At 41.6% G+C, this 16,501-nt stretch overlaps 1 protein-coding gene across 7 annotated transcripts in view; it reads right to left on the minus strand.

Moving 5' to 3' along the window:
* Positions 1 to 13,631: 13,631 nt before the first annotated feature.
* Positions 13,632 to 16,501, minus strand: part of CADPS2 (Ca++-dependent secretion activator 2) — a 613,140-nt gene continuing 610,270 nt past the window's right edge. For 5 of the 7 annotated variants that reach the window (XM_006859327.1, XM_006859329.1, XM_006859328.1 and 2 more), the window contains one exon: positions 13,774 to 13,944. In XM_006859327.1, coding sequence (XP_006859389.1) covers positions 13,774 to 13,944 — 171 coding nt within the window. Of the gene's footprint in view, positions 13,945 to 16,501 lie in introns of all 7 variants that reach the window. The other 2 variants (XM_006859326.1, XM_006859330.1) reach the window with 2 other exon arrangements.

The following is a 16,501-nucleotide window of genomic DNA, read 5'->3' on the forward strand; positions in this document are numbered from 1 at the left end:
GTGCAAGCAAACAGGGTAGCTCAGTGGCAGCTTTAAGAATGAACACGCGCATCTTTTCAGTTTTGCCTTTTAGTTTCCCGGAAAACACTTTCTTAAGCCAATTTAACAGGGGTGAGGGTGGAGGGTGATGGAAGTGGGGAGGGAGCACCCCTAGGTAGCTCCCGCACACACCTTTCATGCCCTTGTCGTGTAATGTTTTTCCCGTAGAATCCTCCACCGAGGCTGTTTGGCCTGCGTCTCCCACGGGCGTGGGGAAACGTACAGAGTGACCCAACTACATTTCCTTACTCCAGACGGTTTCCTTCTCCTGCCTCCACCTGGATCACACCCTCCAGCTCGTCCTTTCTCCCCAGTCCCTGAGTTCTCTCGTCCAAACCCCGCATCCTTTCCAACAGGGGGAATTGAAGGCTGTCCCTAGCCAACAGTCCCCCGCGGCCACCTCCAGCTGCTTGCACAGGCTGGGCAGGGGAGGGAATCTTTGCTCCTCAGCTCGTCTTTTCTTTTGGGGGTGGGCGTTTTTCTCATCCGCTCTCCCTTCCCTCTCCTGGCCGCCCCTGCCCAGATCCTCCACTCTTTGTGTATACGTCAAGAGCCCAGTTGTAGCATCCGCGCATCCGTTATGTCACTTAGGAATCTTACTAACTTTTAAAACTCTGCGTTAAATTTTTATACCTTCTTAATTTGAACTAAGGTAAAAACTGAACTTAAGTCTGTTTGAAAGTCAGTTTTCTTCTGCTCCGCCCACCTGGTCCTTTATTCAAGTTCAGTTAATTCTGTGAACTTCACAGATGAGTGGGTCTGGTCTCAAAGTTTCTCATTAATCCCACAGAAGAAGAGGCTACTGGAAATGCCGAGAAACATCAAGCCCGCCCCACCTCACCCCAAGTCTGTGCTGACGCTGGCAAGCGGGGGACCAGCATCCTGCGGCCAGCGCTGACCTCCTGGGGCCGGTTGGCTGACGTCACGCATGTGGCTCACTGCGGCTCCGCGCCCCTGCGGGCCTCCAGGGTAGCGTGTGCCCAGCGAAGCTGGGTCTGGAAGAGAAAACCGGAAACACAAATGGGGTTGAGAATCATCCTTCTCAGTCTGGATGGGGTCGTTTCCTGTAGTTTGCAGAGGGGGAGAAACCGTCCTCCACCTAACCCTGTGATTCACAGCTTCTCAGAAATTTACATAATACAAGAGCGTAACTGTAAACCTAAAAGGACAAAAATAATAATTCAACAGCACATATTCCATTTTCGCACCATGGGGCTGGAGGTGTTCCCGGGGTTGGCACATTAACTGCTTTCCAGAGCTTTTTACTCATGACGGAGAATATCTGAACTTTCACACCACTGTTGAAAGAAGAAGGGAAGGGAGGGGGAAGGAAGAAAGGAAAAGCCAAATCGGCTGTAATGATGCTGATTTAGATTTGATACTAATGGCAAAATAATTTTTTTTTTCAAATTAAGAGCATATGCCATGTTCAGAAGGCCGTAATCATGCTAATAATTAGGGTCTCTCTCGTTCCAAAGGATCTGCACCCCTTTTATTAGACTGACATACGTTTTATTTAAAACCAGTAATTACCCTTTAAGACTAATAGGACGCCCCAACTTATTATTTCCCTAAATAAGGGATGGAGTCCTGGTGTGACGCTGCGTTTATGTACTGGTTGGTTTGAACCGCAAGGTCGGCGGTTCAAGCTCATCAGCCTCTGCTGGGAAAACAGGGTCGCTATGAGTCGGAACCGTCTCCACGGCAGTTCGCAACAACAACAAATAAGGGATAGCCACACACCTCCAACCCTCAACTTGGATCCAACTTACCAATTCAAAACAGAAAGATGAACAAATGAAATGGGATCATTACAAAATACATAGGATAGTTGCTACTGTCTTTGAATTCGCGCTCCCCGCGCTCCACCCCCCGCCCCAATTTGAATTCAGAGGCCACCAGTAAGTTCGAATTCTGGAGCTCTACTTGTGTTTTCTTAAGGCTTCTCTGAGGGCAAGCCAGAGGCTGGGTTCCTGGAGCCCAAGTCTCCCCTATTTCAGCTCCAGGGTCCACAGCAGGGCGGTGCCCTTTGGTCCATAGTATCAAGTGATTCATTGTTTAGGTTGGGAGAGAGTCACTGTAAATCCCCTTCTGTATTTTCTAGTTAATTTGGCTTCTCTTTACTCTGCAAAATGCTTTCTCAAAGTTGGTCATATTCCCCATCATTCAGTTCAACGCTTAGGTGGTTTGCAGTTGTTATTTTAAAATTATTTTTAGAGGTTTAATTTTAAATCATTGAAACAGAATCTCAGATGGAAAACGATCACTTTTTCAGATGTATGCGCTAGATTCGGCTGCTTTTACTCCAATTACTACCATGATAAAGGGTAAACAAACTATAGCCCCCTTTCTCAGTGCCCTTAACTATCCTTTTAAAGCTGGATAGATACATAGATCTCCCTTGCAATTAAGAACAATCTTTCATCCTTTCTAAGGAAGTTCTTCATAACTAGGGCTGGAAAAAACCATCCCAGTGCCTACTCTGCCTTTCTGCTGTGGGCTGAATCCAATGCCCTGGCTGAGGAAGGCCATGCAGCTAGTGGACTTGTTAGCAGGAACCGATAGTGATGACTCCCCTTTGCCTTGAATTGTTTTTGTTTTGTTTTTCCTGTAAAATGGGACTAAAGCCTGAAAATGTTGAGTTTAAAAGAGATTTTTAAAATAAAATAACTTTACCTATGAAATGCTATTACCTTATTTAAAAGTTATTGATACACTTTTCCAAAGCCATTTTTCAGAAAACTATGTTTATAAAACCTTTCCTCTCAACAATTGGATTTCAGGTTTAAACGTTGATGTTAAAATACTCACAGGAATCACATTTGCTAAATTATTTTTCACAACCGCAAGGACTTTCCTTGTCCTTGGGGGCCTTCTCTCCCACATACAGTCCCGAGTTCCCCATGGGATACTTCCTTCTGCAGGTTCATGAATTAACCTTTCACAAAGCTCTTCAAAAATTCCAGTTTGATTAAAACAGGTTTCAGTCTATAAGAAGTAGTTATGCACTTCAAAAATTCATCAATTTTCTGGTGAAAGAACGCACCTAGCACTCACACAATGTCACAACAACAACAACAAAATTGGAGTTTGCATGAAAGACAAGGACTGAGCTTCAGTAGAGCAACTTTGAAGTGTGTGTTGGGTTTTTAAAAAATCTTCTTCCCTTTCCAGCCCAGTGGACCTAACAAAAGCCCTGTCCTTCCACAGCGGCCTGTTCTACTGGCCTTTCCATCTTTCACTCCCCACTTTTTGAGATCCACTCCTGTTAAGCTCTTACCTTTTATTATGTGACCCCTCTTTGAAGGGACTTTTTCTATCTTCCTCCCAGAATCTCCCCTGAAGTTACAATTTTGTTTTGCTTTCTTGGTACTTTAAGAAAACGTCCTAAAGAGAAAATTTCCACATCTAATCAAGTTTTGCTTCTTCCAATTACACTCCAGAAAGTATTTGTTAAGCACTAGAAAGAAGGGAGAGTTAGAAGAAAAAAACGAGACCTGATTTGAAGCAGGAAAGAAACAGTTGGATGCATCACTTATAATGTTTGCAGTCTTTTCATTTTGACATCATCTGGGTGTATTAGGGGGGACAGTGAGGACTTTATAAATAACCTAAGGTCAGAACTCCAGAGTCACTGTCTGTCTGGTGCTTCTTGAATTAGAAATCAGGTCTTCATTTTGTCTTCAGTGTAAGAACCACTGATCCTAGGGGGAAGACAGAGAGCAAAGAGATTGGGGACAGTTCTAGAATGTGTTTATTTTCTGCTACCTAGAAATAAGCACACAAATACAATTATTAACTAGCACAGTCATCCTCACAGACACAGGGAGACTAAAGGAGCAGTAGGCAATGGTTTGGTTTTAGTTTGCTGTATCCCAGGTGAATGGAATCCTGTTCTCTGAGAATGAAACAGTTGTATTGAAGGAATGATAAGAAAAGGGGACACATTTCAGGTTTAAAACGCAGCTCCATTCCCAGAAAAATGTGGGGCACAGTATCTCTACCCCTTCACTTGCGTCCAGTTACAGCCTCTCCTAGGCCATGGCGCGTAGACCCCCGCTATCATCAGGGCGTGGGACCCCTATCCTCAGACGTTCTGGGTTGTGACTTAGGGTGCACTCCACAGCGCCGTCTCCGCCATGCTACAGGTTTCCTGACAGCTTAGAAGTGCTTCTAGCTCAGTAACCCCTGGCCAGGACTCACTGCTGACTGTCGCCCTTGCCATCTGCCACCCTTGGGCGCACTCAGGCAGCCTCCTGGTCGAATTTTCCAGGTACTTAATACGTATCAGTCCCTAGTCGAAGACAAGACACAAGACCCTGTCATCAGCCCCCTGGAACATTGGAAAATCTATGAATAAATGCCCCTGCAATTCTCTTGCACTCGGCATGTTGGCCGAGGCAAAGCTGAGGTATTCCTTGTTTGTGTTCTAGCGCCTTCTGGGTCATCTTTGTCCTCTGTCCAAGTCCCTGGCAAACACCTTCCCCGTGTGGACTCAATGATATGTCTCCTGCCTCTCCTCTTCCAGCTGCAGCTTCCTGCTCTCTCAGTAGTACAGGCCCTTTCTGGAGACGAATCGGCTGGTCTCCCCAAGTCCCCTCCTCCCCTGCCCACTGGCTGTCCATGTCTACATAACCTGGGCACTGGACCTTCCTAGCCAGTCCACTGACAGGCCAGGGGCGGGCGGGACTGTATGTAGAAGGACCCTGTGTCAACCCCAGGGAGAAGGGCCAGCAGAGGTGGGGCTAGCAATAGCAAAGACAGGCCACCCAGGATTGCTTTTGAATCCATCCCTACTTTAAGAAATAGCAAATAACGACTACCAATTTGCTACACACTGTCTGCAATTCTTACCACAACCTTCCTGCTTCAGTGCCCATTTTACAGACAGGTTAAGTAACTTGCTGGAGGCCTCAGCGCTCATAGGCAGAGAAGACAGACCTACAGCAGATTGGTCAACCAACCCCAGGTCTTAGCAGTTCCCAAGCTGGATTCAGGTAGCATAGTGGTTACGAATCGGGCTGCGAACCTCAAGGTCTGCAGTTCAAAACTACCAGCTGTTCCGCAGGAGAAAGATGAGGCTTTCTGCTCCCGTAAAGATTTTACAGCCTTGGAAACCCTGTATAGGTCGCTATGGGTCAGAACCGACTCGAAGGCACTTAACAACAACAATAAAGCTGAGTTCCAAGGAGTTCTGTTGTACACAGGGTCACTATGAGTCGGTACCGACTAACAACAAACTGGGTTAATGCGCCGGACTGCAAGGGCGGTTTGAACCTCCAGGTCGGTGGTTCAAGCTCAACAGTAGCTTCTCCAAAACCCTATACAGGGTCGCTATGAGTCGGAACCAACTCGACAACAATTAACAGCAGCAACAAGGTGCTGTCAAGCTCACAGTTCCTGGGGAGTCTTTTAAACCAGAGGGTCTTTTTGAAATTATTTGCTGGCCAAACAGGTGGGATTCTTCTGCCTTACCCTCCCGTGTTCACTTATCCCTGCAGCAGTACCTACTGCTTGTAGATGGCTTGGCTCCTGTGCTTTGTGGAACCTAGGCTCAGAGATTTGCAATTCAGTCAGTACTGGTCTCTGCTCGCTCAAGTATCAAGACTTCAGCGTCACAGTGGAGAACCCCCCAAGGCAGTCCTGCACCCCAGATGCCAGACGACGCCGGGAGTGGCTGCCTGTGGGGTCACTGGCTCCGCTCCATCGGCAGCGAAGGACCAGGGCCACGCCGCTGCGGACTCGCTGCCGCTTCCAGCCGCCCAGGCAGTAGGACTTGGGGGGAAGGAGAGCGCTCCCTACCTGGTATCCCAGCACAGTTCAGGGGCAGGGTGGGGAGAACTCAAGTGTGAACAGGACAGGAACGTCCTCCCAAACCCACACACCAGGTCTTCACTTTCCGCACCCAACCCGAAGGGTCGGGGCTGGTCGCGGGTTGTCGGTGGGGTTGCAGGCGCGCGCGGGAGGCTGTGGTTCCCCGCCTGCGTCTAGATGCCGCGTTGCAACATCAGAAAGTCCATCATCCCCGGCCTTTAGAAGTCCGACCAAGGCAATGTCCATGTTTTTGTTTGGCGTATAAGAAATAAGAGTGAGCAAACGCGCACTCTCACCGCCCCCATCAGGCCAAAGAGGGGCTCCAAGGCCGAGTCTGTGCTTCGGGTGCGGGGGACAGGCCAGCGCCCTCAGTCCTCCTCCAGGGTCCTCGCACGCCTTTCTTGGAAGGCGGACGGCGGCGGCCAGAAGAGGTGTTGGGACTCCCGGAGCGGTGACGGGAGAGTCACCTCCTTGCCACTTCCGCGCACCCTCTAGAAGCCCACGGACCTTATTCCTCAGGGTTGTTGCGGGCGAAGGAGCGCGGTGCTGGCGGTCTGCGTCGATCCGGGCCGGACCCTGAGCCAGAGGTCGGGTGGGAGCCCCGGGACACTGCACTGGCGTTTACTGAAAAAGTAGCAGGAAATTCCTTCTCCTGATCGAAGGACAAAGACCAAGAACTAAAGGGAATTCAAGTGGAAAAATCCGTGAATGCAGAAAACGACCCACAGCTGGAACCGGCGGTTTACATGAAGCTGTGTGTGGTTCTTTTTCTTTCCGGGGAAGAACATTATTTATTATTATTATTCCAACAAGAAGTGGATTCCTCTTCTAGACGAGTTATTGAACAAATCCATTCTGCATGAACATTGGACAGTATTTTTTCCTGAGACACTAAACTGTCTAAAGAAAGTACTTTTTTTGATCCTTTCCCCCATACAATTTAGAACTATTTCTTGATTTTTATTCTTTTATTTGTTTATTGGTTTTGTTTTTTTTTGAGAACATACACAGCAAAACATACACTGATTCAACATTCGCGACATGTACAGTTTAGTGACAATGATTACATTCTTGTATATATAGCAAAACATACACTAATTCAGCGGTTTTTACAAGTCCAATATAGTGATATTGACTACATTCTTTGAGGTGTTTCTCCCTCGTTAACATAAACGTACAGCCCCCTATGAGTCCATCTAATGCTGTCAATGCTGGTATCCATTAGAGAGTTCTCTAAAGAGCACAATGCTCGAGGCTGACCTTTCTTTACTATTCAAGCAAAACTATGGTTTTAAGAAGACTTCAGAGGACATTTTTGGTTTAATGTTTAAAGATCCGCAGGGCACTTGTTTCACTTTAACCACCCTCCATGGAATCCTGATGCGGCGCTGTAGGATAAGCACTGGTCAGTTTGAACCGCAAGGTGTTGGTTCAAACTCATTAACCATTCCTTGGAAACCCTATACAGGGTTGGGATGAGTCAACAACAAAAAAAGACTTCAGCAAGTCCAGAGTGTGTTCATGAAAACTGTATATTCTGTTCTGCACCCCATGCCCCTTTTGATCAGGATTCTTCTGTGGAATCTTTAATCAAAATGTTCAGTAATGTAGCCAAGCACCATTCAGCTCTTCGGTCTCACCGCAAAGCAGGCAGTTAGTTGTTCATTGAGTCAGGAAGAAACACATTCCATCTCCTTCTCTACTCCTGAGTCCTTCCTCTGTTGCTCCAGGAGAAGAGAGGCCAATTGTGCTTGAATGACTGCTGGCGAACTTGTAAGACCCCAGGCACCATGCAATGAACTAGAAGGTAAAACAGAAACACTAAGCAGGTGATTACGCCAATTATCCAGGTGTTCCACCACACCAGGACCCTAAACCTCTAAACCGAGGAATCAAATCCTATCACGTTTGGTTGTACATAAGCAGCCACAAAAGCTTTTCTTTTTGGTCATTGTTGTAAAGAGATCTATCACACAATTTTTGCCAATTCAACTTTTTACAGGTATACAACTTACTGGCAGCAATACAACCCACCCTTAATCAATGTGATATTTCTGTTACAGTTAACTCCCCCCCCCCCATCTCTTCTGCTCCTGGTAGCTAATGATAAACTTGAGTTTTTGTACATTTGCTCCTTCTTTTTACGTAAGTGAGGCCATGCAGTATTTGCCCCTTAGGGATTTTGTTTGGTTTATTCATTTGTATAGTGTCTTCAAGTTCTATTCATACTGTATAGTATATATCCACTTCATTTCTCCTATTGGCTAAATAGTGTTCCATTGCATTTCTGTACAGTATTTTATTTATTCATCTGTTGATGGGCATTTAGGTTATTTCTACCTTCTTGCTAAATAGTGCTGCAGTGACCACTGGTATGCAAGTCTAATTTTGAGTCTTTCAAGTCTTTTGGGTATATACCTAGGAGTGGAATTGCTAGGTTTTTTATATATATATATATATATTTTTTTTTTTTTTTTTTTGAGGGACTCTGTTTTCGACAACGGCTATGTCATTTTGTACTCCCACCATCAGTGGATTGTTGTTGCTGTTAAGTGCTGTCAAGTTGGTTACAACTCACAGTGATCCTGTTTCTGAGGAGCAGCTGGTGAGTTTGAACTGCTGACCTTATGGTTCCCAGTCCAGTGCTGATCCTACAGTGCTACAACACCAAGAGTCCAGCAATAGATAAGGGTTCCAATTTCTCCCTATTCTTGCTAACATTTGTTACTAGTTTGTAAAAACCTTAGTCATGGCACTGTAGAATAAGCACTAACCACAAGGTTGATGGTTCAAACCCACCAGCTTCTCCTCAGAAACCCGATATAGGGTTGCTATGAGTTGGAACCAACTTGACAGTACTCAACAACACTATCCTCCTGGTAGAAGTGTAATGGAATTTCCTTCTGGTTTTGATTTGCATTTCTCAGATGACTAATGGCATCTTCTCATGCATTTGATAGCCATTTGAATATCCCGTTTAGTGAAATATCTATTCAAGTTCTTTGCCCATTTTATTATTGGGTTGTTTTGTTAAGTTGTTCAAGTTTTATATCTATTTTGATTACCAGATTCTTGTCAGATTCATGGTTTCCAAAGAGACTCCCCCAGTTGGTAGCTTGTCTCTTCATTTTTTTTTTTTTTTTATGACCATCATCTTTGGATGACCAAAAGATGTTCATTTTTGCAAGGTCCCATGTATTTATTTTGTCTTTTGCTGTTTGTGCTTTTGTTATTACACTAGATAATCCAGTCTTGAAAGCTAGACCAGACAGCATTGCCCCTGCTTGTTCTTCTAAGAATTTTCTGGTTTAGTTTGCATATTTAGGTCCTTAATCCACTTTGAAATTGTTTGTGTATGCTCCAGTAATTGCTTGGAAGTTAATGATTTTCATTTCATAACTTTTGCAAGACTTGTTAGGAATTCAACTAAAAAAATTTTAAAATATATAATACTTAAGACTAACAACATGTAAAACTTGGCTTCTTTTAATAAGCAGACGCTTGGGCTTTCACCCTACCAGTCACACACACCGATGAACAATTATTAAGTCATTTGAAGCAATTTGCAGTTTGGTTGAAGAGATTTTCTGGGCAATAACCCAAAAATCACTTTTCATTCTTTTTTTTCCAGTTACTTCATAATTTCTTTTTTCATATAGAGTATGGATCAAGTGCTAGCTCAGGGAGTTCTCCTAAAACTGTGTGCCTCTCCACCACCTGCCTTTGACTGGGAATGAAAAGGGGAGGGAGAATCTTGGACAAATATACTAGGTTTCAAGGAGCAGCTACAAGAGATGGACAAGCAACTAGGCAAAAGGCAGGTTATTAAGCCAGGCCAGCAGTGAGCTCTTCCTGGTCCCAAATGCTTTCTGCTGCAGCTCCTGAATTTTCCTCTTTATTTCAGAATCCCATCAGCTAGATATTTCTTTTCGTAAACAAGCATTCTTTGTTTTCAAGTCAGGGTTACAGTATAGTGAAAGGAGGTCATCAGTCATTCACACTTTAGAATAAATTGGGCCACTTATTCTGAGATGAACTGCATCAAGGAAATGAACATTTTATTTAAAGAAAAGAAAGGGTAATTTCTAAGTAGAGAACACTTTGAGCTATGGAGCAGTAAGGTTGGGGAAGGCATTGGGAATTTAGATAGTATGACTAAATATTGAAAGACTCAAAGAAACAAATAATGAGTGTAAAAGTGGATTAAGAGTGTCCCAAGACAAACTGCCTTTCAAAAATACTGAGTTGGTAGGCTGGTATTGGTTATGTGCCAGGGAGTCAGTTTTGACTCATAGGGACCCTGTATAGGGTTTCTGAGGCTGTAAATCTTTCCAGGAGCAGAAAGCTTCAGAGTTTGTAGAATCAGTCTCTTATCCAAGAAAAGGGAGGAAATCATCTTTCCTCTTTATCTTGTCCCACAGGGCCTAAACCCAGAAACGGAGCCAACAGAATCAGGATTATATAATGATGGTGGCTTAAGTAGACGGTTGGGTACTCCTTATTGTTTATAACACCATGGAAAAATGAACTTGAAGGTGCAAGACCTTGTTCCACTTCTAATGTTTCAGAATGTAGATTTTCATAAATTAGGGAAGAAATAAGTTATTTTTACTAATTTAAAAATAAGTCACTAGTTGGAGGATAGACACATGATAAATTGGGTGAAGGGGGAAATTCAAACAAAACCACAAAAACCAAACTTGTTGCTGTTAAATTTTTTTTATGACTCAGAGTGACCCTAACAGGGCAGAATCAAGCGGCCCCATAGGATTTCCAAGACTGTAAATCTGTATGGAAGTAGATTGGCACAATGTTTTCCAGTAGGGTGCCTGGTGAGGTCAAAGTGTTGACCTTTCAGTTAGCAGCCAACCACTTCACCACTGTGCTTTCTTGTTGTTAGATGCCTTTGAGTCAGCTGCCACTCACAGAGACCTTGCACATAATAGAACATAACACTAACAGTCCTGCACAATCCTCACAATGATTGTATTTAAGCCCATTGTTACAGCCACTGTATCAATCCACCTTGTTGGGGTCTTCCTCTTTCTTGCCAACCCTCTGCTTTATCAATTATGATGTCCTTCTTAAGGGACTAGTTGCTCTTGACAACATGTCCAAAGTACGTAAGACAACTCCTTATTCTTGACTCTAAGTACTTCTTCCAAGAATCACATGGTACCTTCTATAATCTTAGCCAATGCCATAATTCAAGTGTATGAATACTTCTTCGGTCATCCTTAGCTCTGGTCCAGCCCTCACATGCTGTTATTGTTAAGTGCTGATGAGTCAGTTCCGACCTGTAGCAACCCTTTATAGGGTTTCCAAGAGTTAAAACCAACCTTGTGATTGAGTGCTTATCCTTACAGCACCACACCAGGACTCCACACATGCACATGAGGAGATTGAAAATGTCATGGCTTTATTCAGGTCCTCAAAGTGAAATATTTGAGGTCTTTTGCAGATTTCCCCAAGCAATGTGCCATTTGGTTTCTTGAATGCTGCTTCCATGAGCATTCTAAGGTTCCTTAGTAACTAATGATGTCAATGACTATTTCCAGCTTACTAATTTTTAATTAGTGTTAATTTCCATTGTTGTTGTGAGATGATGCTCTGTTGGTAGGACTCGGTAAAAACTGAGACGCTCCTTATTCTATCACAAAACAAATTCAAAAAGTCCTTAAAATGATACATGATCCTATAAATGTGAGGAAACATTTCTATACTTAAGAAAATTAATACATAATTATTGGGCCTATCATATTCAGGTATGGAGTCCTGGTGTGGTGCTGTGGGTTAATGTACTGGACTGCCAAGTCATTTGAATCACAAGGTAAGCGGTTAAAACTCACCAGTTACTCCTTGGAAATCCTATACAGGGTCGCTATGGGTCAGAACTGACTCTACGGCACTTAACAGCAACGACATATTCAGGTATTATGTGCTATGGGCTTGCATACATTATCTCAAAATGTGCTTTTTTTCTAATAAGACTTTTACATTTTTTATTAATGCAAAAATAGAATATTAAGACATTTTTGCAATTGAACTAAAAATGGAATTAAACAATAGCAATTATTGCCAGTAAGCTATGCTCCATTCACATAATCACTGCTATGCTTCTACTGTTGTAGGCACTGTGTCAGCCAGTTGCACTGTTGAGTCTTTGTCTTTTTAGCTGACCCTCTATCAAGTATGTGACATGATGTGTTTTCCCAGGGATTTGGTTTCTCTTGATAACACATTCAGAGTATCTGAGATCAAGTCTTACCATCCTAGCTTCTCAGCAGCATTCTGGCTGTATTTCTTCTAAGACAGAATTTTTCTTTCTTCAGAAAGTTCATGGTATATTCAATAGTTTTCATCAATACTATAACTCAAATTCAATTAATCTTTGTTCTTTCTTATCCTTTGCCTAGCTTTTTACATGCAGAGGAAACAACTGAGAAAATACCATGGCTTGGATCAGAGACACTGTTGTCTTCATAGTCACAATTTTGCTTTTCAGTACTTTAAAGAGGTCTTTGGCTGTAGATTTGCCCAATGCAATACACCCCCCTTTTTTTTCTTTTTCTGTAGGATAAGCCCTGGACTAAGTCAAGACCATCAGCTGCTCTGTGGGAGAAAGATGAGGCTTTCTGCTTCCACTAAGATTTACAGCTTTGGGAACCCTGTATAAGGACGCTCGCTATGAGTCGGAACCAACTTGATGGCACACCATCACCACCAAGAACAAGTTAATAACTTAACAGCATTAATTACAAATAAAACACAAAATGTGAATAGGTAGTCAACATTTTCTTTGCTATGGAAACTTGTTGTCAAAGCAACTCTTTTAACAAATGTGTGCCTATCAGAAGAAGCAAGTGGAACAGTAGGTTGGGGATTCTAGTTCCCCTGCCACTCTGTGGGAGAAAGATGAGGCTGTCTGTTCCTGTAAAGATTTACAGCCTCAGAAACCCTATGGAAGTTTTCCATGCTGTCTTTTAGGGTCACTAAGAGGCAGAATTGATTTGACAGCATTGGGTTTGGTGCTTACTGAATGCAAAGCATATGTTTATATCTTTAACTCATATCACTGAAAGTAAAACTAAACATGACAAAACAAACAAGCAAAGAGCACAAAGCACAGAGCCAGAGAGTTGGGATGTTTGAAATACTGCAAACGTCTTTGATTGCATTTAATCTATACAAGTCTAATAAATACAGAAGTGGTTATGATCAAATGGGTTTTTATTGCCTGCAAGCTGTTAGGCTTCAAAGTAGAAGAATGTGGCATGGTAATGGCAGCACACTTACTACTCCACACCCTGGGGTGTCTTACACTTAGAAGAAATGTTCATAATTGAACAAGACACAAGCCCATTGGTAAGTCTAGTCTATATTTGGGTTTGGCAGTACTTTAAGGCCAGCAATACACCTGCAGACCAATTCAGAGTACTAAGAACCAAAGTTAAAGTTTTTATACATATCACAGCAATGGTAAATTAACTAGGAAACAGACCTTGCACATAATTATAAATGGGAAGGTACACACCATTTTAACAAGGATACGATTGAGTTGGCATAGTGATCAGAAGTGAGTCCTTCTCACAATGTTGCATTATGAGAAATACATATCTTGTTTTACACACATGACAGTACTTGTGATGTAATGACAGGGGGACAAACAAAGATCTGATCTTGTTCTTGTTCCAATCACAAGCAGAGCTAAAACTCATTTTAGATCAAACTACACAAAGGAAGATAACTTTACAAAATATATATATTTATATATGCTTGGCATTTCTCATTGCGTCTAGGTTTCATTTTTAAAAAGTAGAGTGAATACAAGCATTTACATTTGTTTAAAATAATAAATGAAATTACAAAGACAAGGTGCAACATCAATAATGTCAAGCTCCTCCTACAAGCTGGGCGGGATCATCCTTCTTCTTCATCACTGTCTTTCATAGTAATGCCCTGAAGTCCTCCTCCTTCTGACACTGAGGCTGTGGCCTCCTCTACTGTTAATCGTCTGTGCAGAGTATCATATGTCTTACTGTTCAGCGTTCCTTCCAACACGCCCTGCAGTCGGAAGTCCCTATAGGTTTTCTGGGGAAAAAGAGAATTTGCTTAGATAACTTAGATTACAGTATGCCTGGATATATGTTTCTATATTTGTATGTGAACTCAGTTGATATTTCAAATATTATCTTGATATTATGTCTCTTGATAGTCCACTAGTGGGCTCAGATTCCAGACATCTTGTTCAATTTCAGGGGGTGAAAAGGAACCAAGAGACATTGGATAGCACTATTCAAACTACAAGCATTATGAATAGATGCAAATGTTGTGACTTGCAAGTGACAACTTAGATTTTGCCCCAAATATTAATAGTTGCACAGAATTTACTATCTGAATAACCTGTGACAGAGATAAAACATGTACTTATGCACATTTTTCATATTTTCAGTCTTTCCACTGAGGAGTCTTTCCTTTATACTAAAAAGAATATACTATATTTTGTAAAATATATTATTTTGGGGGAAAAGTTGTATGGTAGAGAACTAATCCTAATATTAATAAAAAATTTTTCACATTTTTATCATATGTGAATTATTATTTATATGTACTATTGGCTAAAAATTTGGGTATATGGGGTCGACTCCACTGCACACAACAACAACAGCAACAAATGTCTATATGAATTATGACCTTTCCTTTTGAAATTCCCTTGGAATGTGAAGTGTTAAACTCTAGCAACAAACGCTCATAGATGGGAAAATAGAACACATTTTACATTTTTTTGTGAAACAGTAAAGTGTGTTATATGTCAAAGGTACAACAAATATCTTGCTGTTTCTATATTGTTTACTAAAAGCAAAAAGATACCCACAAAACAAAAGTTTCATAGCACTTAAAATGTGCAATCTACAAAGCCTTTCTTACATTCACTTTAAAAATGCATCTCTATACATGATTTTCCATGATTAAGTGAGATTAATGTTTTTATTTATATTTTTTTAAGTTGGAGGGGAAAAAAAATCTAGAATTAGATAAATGAAGAAACAAAGAACAAAAGAAGATATCCCTTTTGTGGAAGTCCTGGTAAAGATATTTTTAATGCTAAATATCTTTCAAGACTTTTCTATCATCTTATGTTAGATTGAAAATCATAAGCCTTAGATTTCAACAGATTGGGCCAAATGTATCAGTACATGTTAGCGTGCCACAATTCTGTTATGAATGTTAGTAGTCACTTGGTTTGTTTGCATTTAATACATGAAAACAGTCACAGGAGAAGAAAAGACGATCGTGCTTCATGGCCCACTATCACAACTCCAATAGTTGGAAATTAACATTAAGGGATGCTTGATTTCACTGAACACAGAAGAAGGAAAACATCATATTGAGACCGTTGAGTTAGGAAGTGTGAATGGATAGTATCTTAATCCCCTCAGTATCTACACCAGAAATTTACTAACATAGTTAGAAGAACTGGAACTATTATAAAGTAGTGGGAACACTGGTATTTTCACATTTCATCTTTCCATTGTCTTCAATCTGACCAATGTCCCTTCATATCATTCTAAGTTTCAGGGGTGATATGTTAATATTAGGATGAAAGATAAATAGTATTTTTTCATTTGAATAATAATTTGATGGAATAAAACTCATAGCTAAACATCTATAACATTTTAAGTTTTGCCCATCACTTGTCAAAATAATAATAATAATAATTGAAATTCTGAGGAACACTGAATGGTATCTAAGATCATGAATAGCAAGTAAAGCAGATTCAGAAAACCACCCTTAAATGACCAAACTTATATTCACATAAATCTTAAGTTTCTCTTAACGCACATACAATCAATTATCTCCACATTCTCTTTCTAATTTGCTAAATTAATTATGATCAAGGTGGTACTTAATCATAATACCGCATGTCAACTTGCATCAGAACCTGTGAAGCAACTCTGAAAGGTCAATTCTGTGTAAAGACTATGATGCCCATGATATTATTACTATAGAGATTTGTGTTCAAGTCTCTAATAATCTACATTGCTGTTAATTGCCATCAAGACGGTTCTGAATCATAGTGACCCTGTATAGTGTTTCTGAGGAGCAGCAGTGGGTTTGAATAGCCAACCTTCTGGTTCTCAGTCTAGCACTAATTTTATAGTGCCACACCAAAATATACCAAACACATAAATCATACGCCTGGAGATGATACATCTGATATAAAGTATTGTTGGCCCACTGACAATTACATACTGAATTTGTGATTCATACTTTCTTATTTTACTGGAATCACTTTCCTTAGACTTAGCATCACTACTAGTAACTTGTCCAGGGTAGATCTGGATCATGGGTTTTCAGTCCTGGCCGCTTTCTAATTTACATGCAATTAGAATTCCACTTCTTTATTTTATTATCAAGCAGTAACCACTTTTGTGAGCTGCAGCGTAGATATACTTGCCATCTCTTTAGCAGTCATAAACTGTTATCAATATTTAGATAGTCTCTGTGGCCACCACAAAGGTGTCTGTTTCCCTCGTACTTACAAGTGTCCCTCACAGGGTGCTATACACTCTTCTGATCTCTTAATAAAAGAGGCAGTCGATGCGTTTTTGTTGGGTGCTGTTGAATTGATTCCTAAGCATAGTGA

This window comes from Chrysochloris asiatica, unplaced genomic scaffold (assembly GCF_000296735.1).
Source record: "Chrysochloris asiatica unplaced genomic scaffold, ChrAsi1.0 scaffold00032, whole genome shotgun sequence".
In the NCBI taxonomy this organism is placed as follows: domain Eukaryota; kingdom Metazoa; phylum Chordata; class Mammalia; order Afrosoricida; family Chrysochloridae; genus Chrysochloris; species Chrysochloris asiatica.